The sequence below is a fragment of the Trachinotus anak genome, unplaced genomic scaffold, assembly GCF_046630095.1.
Source record: "Trachinotus anak isolate AG129_WGS33_773 ecotype Australia unplaced genomic scaffold, CSIRO_AGI_Tana_v1 ptg000032l, whole genome shotgun sequence".
Lineage (NCBI taxonomy): Eukaryota > Metazoa > Chordata > Actinopteri > Carangiformes > Carangidae > Trachinotus > Trachinotus anak.
The window spans coordinates 11,986,735-12,001,229 of NW_027273883.1; the positions used below are offsets into that span (position 1 = coordinate 11,986,735).

General features: G+C 38.8%; 3 protein-coding genes across 4 annotated transcripts in view; 1 reads left to right on the top strand and 2 right to left on the bottom strand.

Moving 5' to 3' along the window:
* Positions 1 to 161: 161 nt before the first annotated feature.
* Positions 162 to 14,495, bottom strand: part of myh14 (myosin, heavy chain 14, non-muscle) — a 42,804-nt gene continuing 28,470 nt past the window's right edge. The window contains exons 1-7 of the mRNA XM_071470853.1: positions 4,477 to 4,587; positions 3,733 to 3,819; positions 3,510 to 3,617; positions 2,643 to 2,741; positions 2,395 to 2,518; positions 1,129 to 1,198; positions 162 to 292 (exon numbers count right to left, since the gene is read on the bottom strand). Of these exons, the coding sequence (XP_071326954.1) occupies positions 217 to 292; positions 1,129 to 1,198; positions 2,395 to 2,518; positions 2,643 to 2,741; positions 3,510 to 3,617; positions 3,733 to 3,819; positions 4,477 to 4,572 (660 nt within the window). The 5' untranslated portion in view covers positions 4,573 to 4,587 and the 3' untranslated portion in view covers positions 162 to 216. Of the gene's footprint in view, positions 293 to 1,128; positions 1,199 to 2,394; positions 2,519 to 2,642; positions 2,742 to 3,509; positions 3,618 to 3,732; positions 3,820 to 4,476 lie in introns of the transcript that reaches the window.
* On the bottom strand, positions 4,919 to 7,734 carry LOC139613908 (mpv17-like protein). 2 transcript variants are annotated; one of them, XM_071470926.1, is made up of 6 exons: positions 7,627 to 7,734; positions 7,248 to 7,448; positions 6,623 to 6,966; positions 6,004 to 6,074; positions 5,865 to 5,894; positions 4,923 to 5,732 (listed from the first exon to the last, which is right to left on the bottom strand). In XM_071470926.1, exons 3-6 carry the CDS (start codon positions 6,954 to 6,956, stop codon positions 5,613 to 5,615), a joined length of 555 nt encoding a protein of 184 aa, XP_071327027.1. In that variant the 5' UTR covers positions 6,957 to 6,966; positions 7,248 to 7,448; positions 7,627 to 7,734; the 3' UTR covers positions 4,923 to 5,612. The 2 variants fall into 2 exon arrangements, with proteins under 2 accessions (XP_071327028.1, XP_071327027.1); XM_071470927.1 differs by lacking the exon at positions 7,627 to 7,734 and having other exon boundaries at positions 4,919 to 5,732; positions 7,153 to 7,249.
* Positions 10,264 to 12,010, top strand: LOC139612857 (uncharacterized). Its single transcript, XM_071468945.1, has 2 exons — positions 10,264 to 10,451; positions 10,771 to 12,010. Exons 1-2 carry the CDS (start codon positions 10,264 to 10,266, stop codon positions 12,008 to 12,010), a joined length of 1,428 nt encoding a protein of 475 aa, XP_071325046.1.

The following is a 14,495-nucleotide window of genomic DNA, read 5'->3' on the forward strand; positions in this document are numbered from 1 at the left end:
GCCAACTCATACCAATTCTGATCAAAGGATTTGTAAAATCACCTTCACTTCAATCTGTATTACTCAGTAATGTGGGGGAAAAAAAAGCTGTAAATTAATTTGTTTTAGCCTTATTCTCCCGTGGTGTGTCAGCTATCCAATAAAACACAAAACACAACACATTTTGTACAGCCAATCTTTTTATTTGTATCAGATTGCATGGAAAACAAAAAGAGACTAGTTCTTGTAGCCACAGCTGGCTCTGCGACCACGAGCTCTCTCGAACTTCCTGCCCTTGGAGCGGACATAGGGTCTGGAGAAGAAAAAGAGAAATTTAGGATAACATGAAAGCACCAAAAACCCAACATTCCTGTATTATTCATTTTCTTCCCAACAATGGTGATTTACAAATCACCATAAAGCCTAGCTAGTGCCTCTCTACCACTAAGTGATTTAAGAGCCACAATTAAAAATACTAAAGTTTTCCCTTTTACCTGAGAATCATTCACTGCTTGGCTCACTACTTTTCTTACTTTGGAGCTTAATAACAGCTCAAAACTAAACAGCAACAATTCTTTCTAATCAATGACAAAATAAATGTCAAACTCCACAACCTATAAATTGAGTGTATATGGCAAATGGTTCTGAATAAAAACTTCCATAGCAAGGTATCTATCATCTTTTTTCATCTTAACTGTCATATATATAGCAAAATGTGTAAATGTTAAGTTGTTTATTGATAATCAGAGTAGCATATGGATTACAGTTTCCCCAAACCTCTGTAAATTACTGTCCCATTAATTGTATAACCAAAAGTACTCTGAATTAGAAGAATGTTTAACATTTTGTGTTTTGAGTAAAGAATTCAACAGAAAATCTCTGCAATTTTTCCAACATAAACAACAGTTAGCCCTCATTTTGACTTTCCTTTAGAGATCATATATATCTTGGTGAACACAGGTGAGACCAGCAACTTCACTAATGACAACACTCCATCCAGGTGTACCACCCCCACCCAATCTTCTACTCAGGCCTACATAGTAGCCAGGCATCAGACTGATCAAAGTACTGGTGCAACAGTATCAATTGTTGACTACTGAGGCAGCCATTCTGTGTTTAACAACAGTACCAACACAAAAGTATACGTACTTGGTGTGGCTGTGAGGGGTTCCAGGGGCTTTTCCGAAGTGCCTGTACACCTCTCTGCCTTTGCGGGGTCCTGGAGAACAAATGTTACATAATGAGATCTCACACATGCTATACAGCATCACAAGAAAATCGTACTATTACTGGCCTGTAGACGATGTGAAAGATTAAATGGAATGCGTTAGCAGCTGAACTCAGTTAAGTTACTGTCTAGAGATACTATTAAATATATTTACAAATGGAAGCTAAGATATCATTTTTGAAACAGTTTGTACATGTGTGCTTTGTTATACCAGAAATTTAAAGTACAAATTAAATTCTCTCAATACAAGTCAACTTAACTGAATTTGCTTAAATTACAGTTTAGACAAACCTTAATAATTATGAGAAACTGACAGTTCCACAGATTTTGCAGACCGACTAGATTATTTTTCTTTTTAAACATGACAGTTGAAAAGTGATACTATTTAAAATGTTTCATTGCATTTGTTGTATTAGTTTCTTTAAGACTAAACCTTAGTAAATACAATCTGACCAATCTATGACCTAGCACCACTTATCTTGTATTTGGCCTCATGGAAAAACCACATGTATGTGCAGACTCAGTATTTAAGACAGAAAACCAACCATGTGCTCATATTTATGGGTCAATATTTTTGAGTTTGCTGCTAAGGAAAACAACATGTTTTGACCGCTGATAATAGAATTGTTCAAACAACATGGGTCAACAAAGCACATACCAGACATCCCTTTTTTTCCAAAGATCCATTAATAGGGGTAAATTAGTTTAGTTTTTGGTAATAATATTACTTTTTAGAGATTCCTTTCACACAAAGCATAATATTGAGATATTTGGGTCTCTTATGCTGAACAAATTCACGTGAATGGTGCTGAACAAATAAAACCAAAGCAAGGCCAACAAAGCTTGCAAATGATTGCAGAGAAATGAGAACATTTCTTGTATCAATCATGCCAGAATACGCATGAAAACCTTCCCTACTTCAGGCAGCATTCTTATCTACAACATTACACCAAGTTCCCTTGAAAGTGCATGAATCTACTAAAGTAGATGCAGATAGGGCAGCTGACCAGTCATTACTGTTAGGCAGCAGTGTTATAGGCCTCTCTACAGTGACTAAGCAATCCAGTGTGAACCAACGCACCAATGAATGAACATTTAACATGGGTAGCCCCAATGGGAATCTCAACCGCTATGCTCAACTGACAATGCTATAGGACAATTCAATTTAAAGCTACATGTTTCATTACCTGACAGCAGCACTGTGCCCTGTCCTTTGGGAGAAGCCAAAGCCAGCTGGTCAAAGGTCATCACCTGACCGCCTGCCTTCAGGATTCTGCCGCGGGCACCATCAGTTACCCTCAGAGCACAGATCTGTGGGACAACAAACAGAACATGAGCGCCTCCTCTAAGATTTCCAACAACATTACAGTGTTGAGAAAGATCCCCCAAAGACTGAGATACATTTAATAGAAAACACTATAAAAGGAGGAATTACCTTGAGCTTGGGGATATCCTGAATCCTGACATCATCAGTGACTGTTCCCACAACAACAGCGATTCTGTTCTCACGGCCAGGCATCTTCATCTTACGGATCTGGGGAACGGAAAGCAGAGTCAGAAAATCAACTGCTAAAACTGTCAATTTTAGACAATTGTAAAATTAGACACATGTTAAATATGCAAAAATAATGTAATTAGTTAGTGGAGGAACAAAGTAATTCCAGTTACATTTAATTTGACCTACAATTTATTTCTTTACTTTAAAATAAGGAAATAATCCAATTGAGGCTTATTGCCAGTTGAGGCAATAAGAGGAGCCAAACAGTAAATGTACTGACTTAAAATACTATCCAGAGTAGTTACAGAACAGACTAGACACAATTAAGGATTTACCCCTACAACTTGTCTCCCTAGACACCATAACTCGGGTTAACTGCTACATTAAGTACCAGTCAGGTGCGGTTTTCTTCATTTTAAAATCTGCATACCTCACCACATAAAAATCATAGGATCATTTTTAAATGTAGGGTCATATGAAGCAAGGCATCCTGCGACTCTATAAACAAAAATTAGTCAGGCCACTAAGGCTGAGTGAATGAAACCAATAGCAGACACTAAATCCTATACATTGACCAGAAAAAAGACAAAACACTTGTATGGTTTAGTCACATCTGCATCAAAACTGAGCCAGTGGAAAGAATAAGTGCATCGCTAAAATCAATAGTCAAACAAAATCTTACATGCAATCAACTGATTTGGACACTAACACAACCAATTACAACTGGCTCCAACAGTCTAGTTAGTATCTAGTAAGAACACAGGATTCATTAGTGATGGACAGGGTGAGAGAAGTGAGACTGACCAGGCGGGAGATGGAGATGGGAGGCCTGTTGGTCCTGCTCATGAAGAGCCTCCTCAGAACAACCTTGTTGAAGGGAGCATTAGAGCGGCGGGCCAGGAACCTGTACAACTGTAAGAAACCAGCAGAAATATTACATGTGATCAGACTGATTAGTACTGTGCCAAGATGACAGAGACCATTACTGTTACTTCAGTGAGTGAAACATGATGTGCGAATAATTTACCTTGACCAGGAGCCTCAGATAGATATCCTGGCTCTTTGGCTCTTTCCTGTGCACCTTACGGTCCTTGTTGTGTCTGATGTCAACTCCCTTGAAAAGTGAACATAAGCATATTAACACAATGAACAGTAATACACGAGAAAGTAGCTCCTTTAGGCTAAATTTCCAACATTTAATATGACACAATGAAATCTAACAAGCAGGATACATTGCTGGACTTACTGTACATTCTACCTTAATTCTGACAAAGCGCAATATTAACACTGTTCGTATAAACAATATAGATATAATTTATATTGCTAGTAAAAACGAGTGGTTTAACGTGTAGCAGAGACCGGTACACACGTTGACACTCCGCTGCTAACTGCTATCCAAAACTGCACAGAGAACAAGCCTACAGTTCAGAGAATAGACTGAGTTCAACATTTGGCAACACACGTAAACTTCGAGAGAATACAGAATATGGTTTTACATAATATCAAACTTTCTGAAACCACGTCCAAAGCTAGTTTCTGACCAACCCCACAGCGTGAAGCGGCTGCCTGTATAGCACTAATGTCGGCACCACAGAGGGTAAGCTAATATGTATCACATTGTCAAATCGCACAAAATCACGGCAGGGATATCACGTAAATAATGTTTAGAACCAGTCGCTGTTGTAATTAAGAAGATGCGATGCTTTAATTCAGAGGATGATCGTGGATAGTCAGGTTATCGTGTTTAAAGATTTCTACTAGCGGTACCTACCATCTTGGACTCAGAGCGAAAAGGGAAAAGGAAGAGTCGAGCTCTCGCGATAAACAATGCGCTGAAATCTCGGGTCCGTGATTGGCTACTGGGCATGCGCTTCCGGCGGGGCGAAGTCAAAACACCTGTGAGGATTTAGGATGGCGCCTCCAGTGGTGAAAACAGCAAGAGAGACGGCCACTGATCATTTAATGGATAATTTTGATTTATTTTATACATGTATTAATTTAATACATGCAATTTTATGGAATTTAGGCGAACTGGCCCTTTAATTCATGTTGACATGTTATTTTGCATTCAAACCTTCATTATCTTATAAATTCACCTCTTTATTTATTAATTGCAAAAAATGCCAAGTATACTTTATACCAAGTAGAAAACACTTTTATTGCTTTTTTGGGGGGATTTTTTTTGGAATTGAACTTTTATTTGTTGTCAGCGACTAACATTCCCTGTAACGCTTAGATTTGGGAGAAATTTGCCGTTAACATATTGCTCAAGGACAGTTTGACAAATAGACTGGCAGAGTTGGGAAGTGCACCACAAACCCTAAGGTTTATGACATATAGTTATATATTTATAATTATATTAATGACCAGCTGTCCTAGGTAAATGACTGATCAGAGGAAAACGATTTTCAAACCCTAAATGTAATAAATTACATTTTATAATACACAATTAACAGTGTATTTAACTAATAAGTGCACATTTTTTTGACATAATTTTTAAGAGATGTACCAAAAATATGGCACTCAGTTTGAGGATGTATGACAAAAGAAGCTGGTTACATGATTACACAGTTTGCATCTTTGTAAAATGTTCTAAAGGAAAAAAAGAGAATGAAAAAGGCAATTAGTTTTTTTTAACCTTTATTTAAAAATATATGACAACAACGACAAACTCAGTCAAGTATGACAGACACTGTTGCATCATAATTTACATTTGCATACAGTACTCTTGCTGAAGACAGGGAAGTTGAAACAGGATAGAGACCCATCACAAACCCACATCAGCTGATTCAAGAAATGTGACCTTTATCGTAGGAATCCTCCCCAGTTTCCTCATTAATCTACTGACTCTGCAACTGAATTCTACCCTTAAATGAGCCTCTACTAATGGCACAGAGGATCCCGGGTTTATTCAGATTTGTGGCTGTGCTGCTGTCTGAGGTGGCACAGGAAGACTGTGAAAGTCAGTGCAATGCCTCCCAGAAACACTGTCCGTGCCACAGGAGGAACCAGGGTAAAGTTCACTGCCTGAAATGATGGAAAAGGTAAATAAATATGTATTATCTCACTAATGCATGTATGCATGTGTGTGGCACATGCATGTGAATCTGTGTGTGCAGCAATAAAGTAAGTAATGATGGTCATACAAGAATATCTCACCTGCATTGTTGACCAAAATACCACTCCAGTCTGGAGAGATGAACAGAGCATAGGCTTATTATACAACATCTTGTAAACATGCAGCTATCATTCTTTTTGTTTTAGTATAACAAAGTCAACCTCTGCCCTCGTCAAGTACCTTGTAAGATGTCCAGAATTTCTGTCTCCAGTCTTTAAGTGGGTCCTCTTTGTTTTCTAGTAAACTTAAACCTGAAAAGGCAGAGGTGGCGGTTATATTGTTTTACTGAGCCTTTGTTGGGTCTATCATTAAAACTCAATTCATTCTAACGTTTATAATCTTTTCAAACAGAGTAGAACTATCTGAGAAAGCTTCACTTTACAGGTCTGTAATTTTCAAATAATTTCTAGGAAGTTTCCTCAAAGGATCTGTGGAATCTGGCACTTACTATGAGGAAAAAAGATGAAACATGTTTGACTATTACAATTAGATTAGATGGGGTTTTAATCAGTGAACATACAAAATGATGAATTTGTCTGCAGACAGACATACAAATCAACATCCTGTATCGGAGAGCAAAGTTGACACTAATAAGAGAACAATGAATGAATATTTGCTTTAATAATAAAGTAAAATAAAATGAAGTGGTACCAGAATGTTTTATATAACTTCTAGATGTAAATAAGTGGAGAATTGAAGGGAATTAAAAAGTTGGGGAAAAAAAGCAGCACAACAGACACCAGCATTTCTCAAGTACACTATAAGCTGCTTGTGGCTATGAAAAATGTAACAAACCTACCGATATAAAAGGCACTGATGGTGAGAGGAGCTGCGACCAGCTGATCCACCACAACTTTCCCTGTCACCGCCTTCACGCCACCCCCTGGCAGCATCCTCTCCAGCCACCTGAGCCAGTGGTAGTTGAAGTTGGCATGGAAACAGAAACCAACGGTTGCCACTCGAGCCGTCTGAAACCAGTCGATGCCAGCTGAACCATCTGCTGTGGCTCCTGCTGCGTGTTTCCCACCTAGCACGCTCTGCTGTATCACATCAGCAGAGGCAAACAGAGTTGTGTATCCCAGGACATTACTGATGTAGGGGTGAGCCTTGAATACAGCCCAGGCTCGGTTCATGATGAAAAATCTGAGCAGAGCGAAGATTAAATTTGAATTAATTCATAATAAAGCTACTGGGTGTCACTTTACAATATAACATTTTATTTCATTGGAAATAAATATTCAAATAAAACTGATGTTAAAGGAAAATAAACAAAGTTAGTGGTTTGATTATTGAGGACCACAGTCACATGACATAATGTATATGACTCACCAAATTGTTGTTCCAAATTCATACTGAAAAGGACAACTGCAGTGTATTGAACAACTCTAAGTTATGGCTTTTATCCAAAAGTCAGTGAAACCTACCTTTCAGTGTCGCTTTTCTAACCTCCTCTTTAAATTTCCAAGACCAAAGACACACAGGCTGTTTTCTGGTTGGTTCTGTTGGATGAGGGGGAGGAGCTGGGGTGAATCTCCCAGCAAGGGAGGTTTTCTCATCGGGTCAAAGTTCTGCCACTGTTGCAGGAAATGTGCGATAAGACCTTTATCAGCACACTGGAGAGGAATCTGAGAAAATACCACATGTGAGGAATGATAAAGAAGTGACAAACAAAGCAATAAGCTTCCATTGACAATGTTTGTTTTTTTGACACTGTGTGATTGGCTCACCTTGTTGTATAAATAAAAGTCACTTGAGTCATTTTCCCTAATGTCTGTGCAGTAAGTCACAATAAATGTTACTTACCACAGATTTTTCCAGTTGAATGAAGTGTTGAAGTTGAGCCCACAGCAGAAAGTTAGCTGTGCAGCTCTCTGGTCAGAAGCACATGTGGTGTCACTATAAATAGATGCCACTCCTGCGGCCGCACTTCCCTGTTTTGACTAATGCGCTATAAGATGCATAATACCTTGGCTTTATTAGAGTAAGGAAAGAAGTCAAAGGGGAGTTGTTGCATTTAAGGGGCTAGAAAGGTGTTTGAGATTATTGAAATCTCAAATTTAGATGAGGATTGGTTTAAAATGTGTGTAACACCATTAACCACTACTAACTAATAAGTGTGGTGAGAGTTTGGTAGGGGTGCTCCATTCTTCTGAACACCCCGGATCAAGAGCAGACAGTTTACCACCGAAACCATGCTGAGGAATCAGTGATGTGATGTCCAAATCATGCTCATGCTGTCTGTTTTTTTGGGACAATGTAAATACAACCATTAAAGACATTATGGAAAGTGCTATTCCAAATAACTGTGTTGTGATGTACCCATGGGGAATACTGAGAGAGCTACAATGAAGAGACAGAATCGACAAAAATCGGCTTCTAGCCAGAGCTTTAACAAGAAATTGGTGTAAAGCTGATCATTTTGTGGATGATTACAGTGACTACAGTGTGAAATTTCTCGTCAAGTGAGAACAGATCGTTTCAATAAATAAAATAGATAAGTAAATAAACAAACAAATAAATAAGAAACTGTGGTGAAGTCAACCCCTCCAGGAAAAGAGCAAGGACCTGATAATGTTCAGAAATTTCTTTCAATGGAAAAGTTGACATATCTTTTGAGAAATAAGATGTCATATGCAGTATATCTGTTATATGCTGGACTGTATTTGTGGCACTGTCACATGTTGTTTACAAATTAAAACACTCAACAAATATTAAATCGTTACAGGTAAGAGCCTTGGAAACCACCATAGTGAACCAGTAACAAAGAACAACATACAAAGACACAAAAGAATAGTTTATGTACTCCCTGCATGTAAGGGAAAAAATTCAATCTCAACTGAAGGTGAAGATGAACTCATTTTGAACAATCTAAACAAGCAAAATGTAATAAATAAAATGTGGAATAAATTATTTAAAAAAAAAAAAAATATATATATATATATATATATATATAAAAGTTGATGTATTTTATTTTATTCCTCTTCTCTCAGCTTTGTGAAAAGGCCAGCCTATTCACCCACCTGCTGCCATAGATATGTAAAACACTGCACTTGGGAGGTGTGCTATTGAATTGTAAAGGTCAATTAAAGTCACTAGCAACCATCTTAGCTCTTCCCTCTGAGAATGTGATAATTAGGGCCAGAGTTTAAGCTGATCAATTAAGGGCTTGTTAACTGCCTCAACTGGTGTGTTTGTGTCCCCCAGTATTTAACAAGCTGCCTTTGGTGAGGCTCACAATGGAGACGTGTGCCCACACCGCCACGAGCGGTTGACTTCTCAGATAATTGCCTCTTTCTTTTCAGAGCCTCTCATCGTGTCTCACTTCCTCTCCCACTATCACTTTGTTAAGTTGGATTCCATTCTGTGCATTTGCATTGAGCATCACTTGTCACTTGACTTAATTTGTGTGCACAGACTCACAATGCAAGCACAGACGTACGTCAACAATTAAACTACCACACCTCTCTTCCTGAAGCCTCCTCACTGCTCAGTGCAGTTTGTAGAGGAGGCACAGCAGCCTGGGGAGGAGAAAGGTAAGGATGATTTTTCTGCTTATTTTTTATACAGATGAATAGAACATAAGACTACACCTAACAAATAGCAGTTACTGTTTGTTTCTAATTTATCAATCCTCTAATGTAACTGTGATTACGGGCAGCGGTGGGAGAAGTACTCATGCCCCTTACATGGGTAAAATAGCAATACCACAAAGTAAAAATACTCCATTATGAATAAAAACCTGCATTATAAAGCACTGAAGTTTTAGCTGTAAATTTTATTTCAAATAAAAAAAGAAATGGCTCCTCTCCATATTATGTTATTATCTATTTATATATTAGTGGATCAGTATTGTCATTGATGTGTAAGCAGCAATTAATGTTGCAGCTGGTTGAGGTAGAGCCAATTTTAGACTTTATATATAGTATATATACTCATATACTGTGCTGTTTGATAAACTAACCAATAGAAATGCAGTGTTCTTTATAAACTCATAGGTTGTGTATATACTAACCTAATCTGCAGATGAACTAATAACTACAGCTGTGAAATAAATGTAATTGAGCAGAAAACAGCACCTCTCTCTGAAAATTGTAATTAAGCAAAGTATTTGAGTAAATGTAAATGAGCAATGACAATTGTACATTATTTAAAAATGATAACATTTTTAAACTAGTTTAATTTCAAAAGAGCTATTCTGTGTTGTTAAGCTGCTTGAGATGATTAAAGTGCATGACAATGTTGTGGAGGTCAGTGGCCGTGACATAAATAATTCCTTAACATTTTCCTGTGATTTCAACACAGCATTGCTCAGTGACTTGACAGATACAGCTTGAATTTGTCGCCTCACTGTTCCTATCCTGTAATTTCTTCATTTGCCCTTGCCTCGCAACCTATTCTCTTCGAACTCATCTCTGAACTCCCGCCATCTCTCTTTTAGCCATGCGACCATCTATCTCTGTTACTCTGGAGACCGGGTTGGAGAGAGGGGTCCCTTGGGGTCGTGACCTCTACACTTTTGTAACTTCAGCAGCAGGTCACATGATGAGGACCCTGCAGAAACCCCGGAAAAATCGGCCGTCCAAACGGCAGGTCAACCACCGTCGCTTTCTGCACAACATGATTCAGAGGTGTGTTGAGCCCTCAGAGAAACACTGAGGTCAGCTGATGAAGTAAAAACAGTTTGCTCCAGACAGTATCTTGAGCCAGTGGTTCTTAAACTTGGGGTCAGTCCCAACAAGAATCAGAGGGGTCGCCCAATGATTAAAGGGATAAACTACTTCGGCTTCATACTTAATGTGCTAGAAATATTTAAGTGTAATAAGTGTATTTACCAAAATGTCAAACTATTCCGTCAAGGCTACATGAGTCAAAAATATTTGGAACCACTATCTCATGGCATTTTAAAAACGACTGTTGTTTCAGCCTCTCATCTGCCTCTCTCAACAGAAAGTTTGCGGACATCGAGGCGGCAAACCACAGACTGGCATCTGCTCTTTATTTTAAGGATGAGGAGAAAAACCTATCCTCTTTGCAGTCACAGAAGCCAGAGGCTGATAGCCCCTCCCAGAGCGGCCGTATACAAGGTCCAGAGAGATGCAGCGCTCACACAGATGCAGACGGCATCTCAAAGTCGAGGACTGACATCTGTATTGAGTCACATCAAACTGAGGTGAGTGAAGAGAAGCACACAGAGTCGCAACATCTTTGGAAACGGCATCCCAAATCACAACCAAGCACTTGTACCACTAGAAAAAACAACCAGGACAAAGGGAGAAAGAAAAAGGGCAGTGGAAATCATAAACTGGTTGAATTCACATCTATTAGCTCCCCCAAAAGTACAGACTATGACCAGGGGGCAGAGCTTTTTCATGCTGAGTATTGCGATAATGAAAGTCCACTAAAGTCAACTGACAACCTCTCAGAAGACATTCAAACAGCTCTCATCCACTCTGGCCAAAACATGGACATGTCTCCATCCTTCTCTCCAGAGCTCTCTCCGTTGTCTCTTGACTCTTGTGACTTCTCGATCCAAATGTTCACAGACATTTCAACCTGCACACAGGCTCAGAGGAGCATCACTGACATTGCAGAGAGTCCGTGGACAGACATAATGGATTTATTTAGCGTTGGCAGCAAGGACTTAGGAGGCTGCATGGATGTAGACGCCTATTTTGAAAGTATCTGTGGACACCAAGGTGATGGAGAGCAGGAGGTGGATGCAGATGACTTCACATTTGCAGAGCAGTCGGATAGTTTCACAGAAAGTATGCACAACAACGGATCTGAGGTGGAGGGTCTACACTGTGAGAGAGGTGGGTACAGATATGAATATGGATATAGATGCAACAGAGACCAGGGACTGACCATGGACCACGCTGCAGAGACACAATTCACCAATTTTAAACCACCTCAAGGTTCAGACATCGCCCAAAACCAGCTCCCGACGTCCATCAACTGCCACTACGACTTCTCATACCTAGAGACGCACCAGCGACCAGAGGAGGAGAGTCCCTGCATGATGGCAAACTGTGAAAATAATCTGAATTTTACACCATTTGAGGGTGTTGCTCAGTCGTTCTCTGCCCCACTTCACATTCCTGACCACCGTCCCATACCAACACCACCTCATGAGGATGACTGGCTGTTCACTGATATCCTGAAGGACAGGAAGTCACCTGACTGTTAGGGAAATATTCTTTTTCTGCAGGTATAATATGTGGGAAAAATCTTGGGCCATGAATCAGGATAAACAGTGATACATGCTTTTGAATGTTAAGTGAGGGAGGCGATGGCACGATACCTTCCACACTATTATAGCAGAGCATGAAAGGGTGCATCATCTTAATCAAAGCATAACCCGATAACACGGGGACGTTGTTCATACTCCACCTTTCATGTGGAACCAGACTCTTGGATTTTTCTGTTTTACATCTTGACGTTAGTGGTTACAAATCTGTTCTTTTGACAATCAAAGCTCAGCAGGAATATTTTGGGATGTTCCCTGTCCATCAAACATTTCTACATTTTTGAGCTCAAGATGATTTTTAGCTTTATTGAACATTATGCAGCTCATGATCATTAGTTAACTGAAGCAGGTCAACATACTGTATATTTGTCTCATAATTTGTGCCTTAAAATTGTCATCAATCTTTTTTTCCCAAAGTTCTTCCCAGTTTCTTATATTTGCCTCAAAGCTCAATGACCTTTTGAATCTTTTAGCAATTTCTCTGTAAGACTGTAATATGTAATTCCTCAGTGAAAGCTCTGATTGAATTTCTAATTATATAGTAATGTAAATCAATTAAAGAGATTTACTTGGGATTTAACCAGAATTTTGTTTGTTCTATTAATCATGTTAGACAGTAAATATTACAAATTATTAGGTTTTAACTGTTATTTGAGCTGTGTGTGTCAATCTGTCTAGGGATTACCGTAGTATCATGTCCTAAGTATGAAATGTTCCTGTTTAAGTGGTGTCAAATATCTATAATGTGAATAAAACTGATAAATGATGCGTGGCAGTTCTAATTCCTCTAATTCTGTTTTCTGTGGGACGTGTTTGTTTGAGCCTTTGGGCTTACGTGTGAGTGTGTAGACACTGGATCTGTGCAAAGAAACACACAGGCACACAAAGATCAAAACCAACGACATATATTAAAGTTAACCCCAGTCAGATGTTTTATAATTACAGCATCATAAACAAAAAAAAAAAAGGCTAAAACAATAAAACACATTTCCAAAATGTTTCAAGTTCCACAGTTGCCATAAACAAACACAGAGAGAAAAATAACACCTTAGAGAAGCACCGGCCTCGTCTCTTGCTACAGGTGAACAGAACCGATCTGTTCTCGTTCCAGCAGTTCAACCCACGTGTCTTCAGATTTTGGTCTATCAAGGCGTGAACAAGTCGCCACATTTAGACGCTGATATGACATTTTGAGATGACAACATTTAAGTGAATAGCTCAGAGTGACAGACCATATCGTGATGACACGTGATGTCAGCTGATTTGGCTTGATGCTATGACGGCCTCTGCGATAAATCATAACCCGATAAAGCAGACTTGATGCACTGACAGTGTCCGGCTGTGTTTGTCTCCACTGGTAGTGTGTAAAGTGCAGCATTTACACAACATATTAAAAGAAAAACCACAGCTTCAAACAAAATCCTTTGCATATTGCTAAAATAAAACAATTGTACATACAGAAAATAAAAAATAAAACCCTTTAATAGGGTGTTAAATATATGTCATCAGTAGTCAAACTCTTTCTTGACCCAACTAGTTTGATCTGTCTTCACCTGTCACTAACTATGGATTGTGGTGAACCTGGTATGGCAAAAAACAAAAGAAGCCGACAGTATGGATACACATGGGGCGTCAGGCCTATTGAATACTGTACACACTTATTGTTCTTTTTTTCTCAGTGCATTATAAACCTGTTCACTGAAACAGATGGAAGAAAAGGGAGCAGTAATGAGAACCCTGATTACCGGAAACTACTGTACTGGTCCTGTCTGGTAAACACCAACTGGATCATTAACTCTTTGCTATGTATCATAGACATAAATCCAGAAGAACAACATTCACAAAAATTCCAGAAACACAATTTGTGATTTTTTAGCAACACAATCATTATCTTTTAGTTCCGATTGAGAGTTAAAGCAGTGGTGACATTCTTTCTAATTTAAGCAGCATGTCTCAGTTAAAGGAATAGTTTGGCATTTTGGGAAACACACTTAAATTTGATTTTTTCATGTCATGAGCTGTTTTATGAGGAGTCATGTGTCAGACTATTTCTTGGCTTGGAGCAGTGACTTCCTGAACTCTCTGCTTACTGAGCCTGGGCCCAGCACATAACTGCCTCTAAGGGGTAACTTGATGTGTTTAAATTTCAGGTTTTGTACAGATTAAACATAGATGTCAATGTTAATCACTGAGCTTTAGAGGTGCTTTGGGCAATGACAGGAGAGCTGTTTCCAGTCTTCTTGCTAAGCTAAGCAAACAGGCTGCTTCATATTTACCTTACAGACTTTAAAGTGGTATCAATCCTCTCATCTAATGCTCATCTCTCATCTAGGTACGTGAATAAGTGTATTTCCCAAAATGTCAAACTATTTATTTATTTGTCTTTGTAACTATGTCAATAATTAGACATCACATTAACATCCTG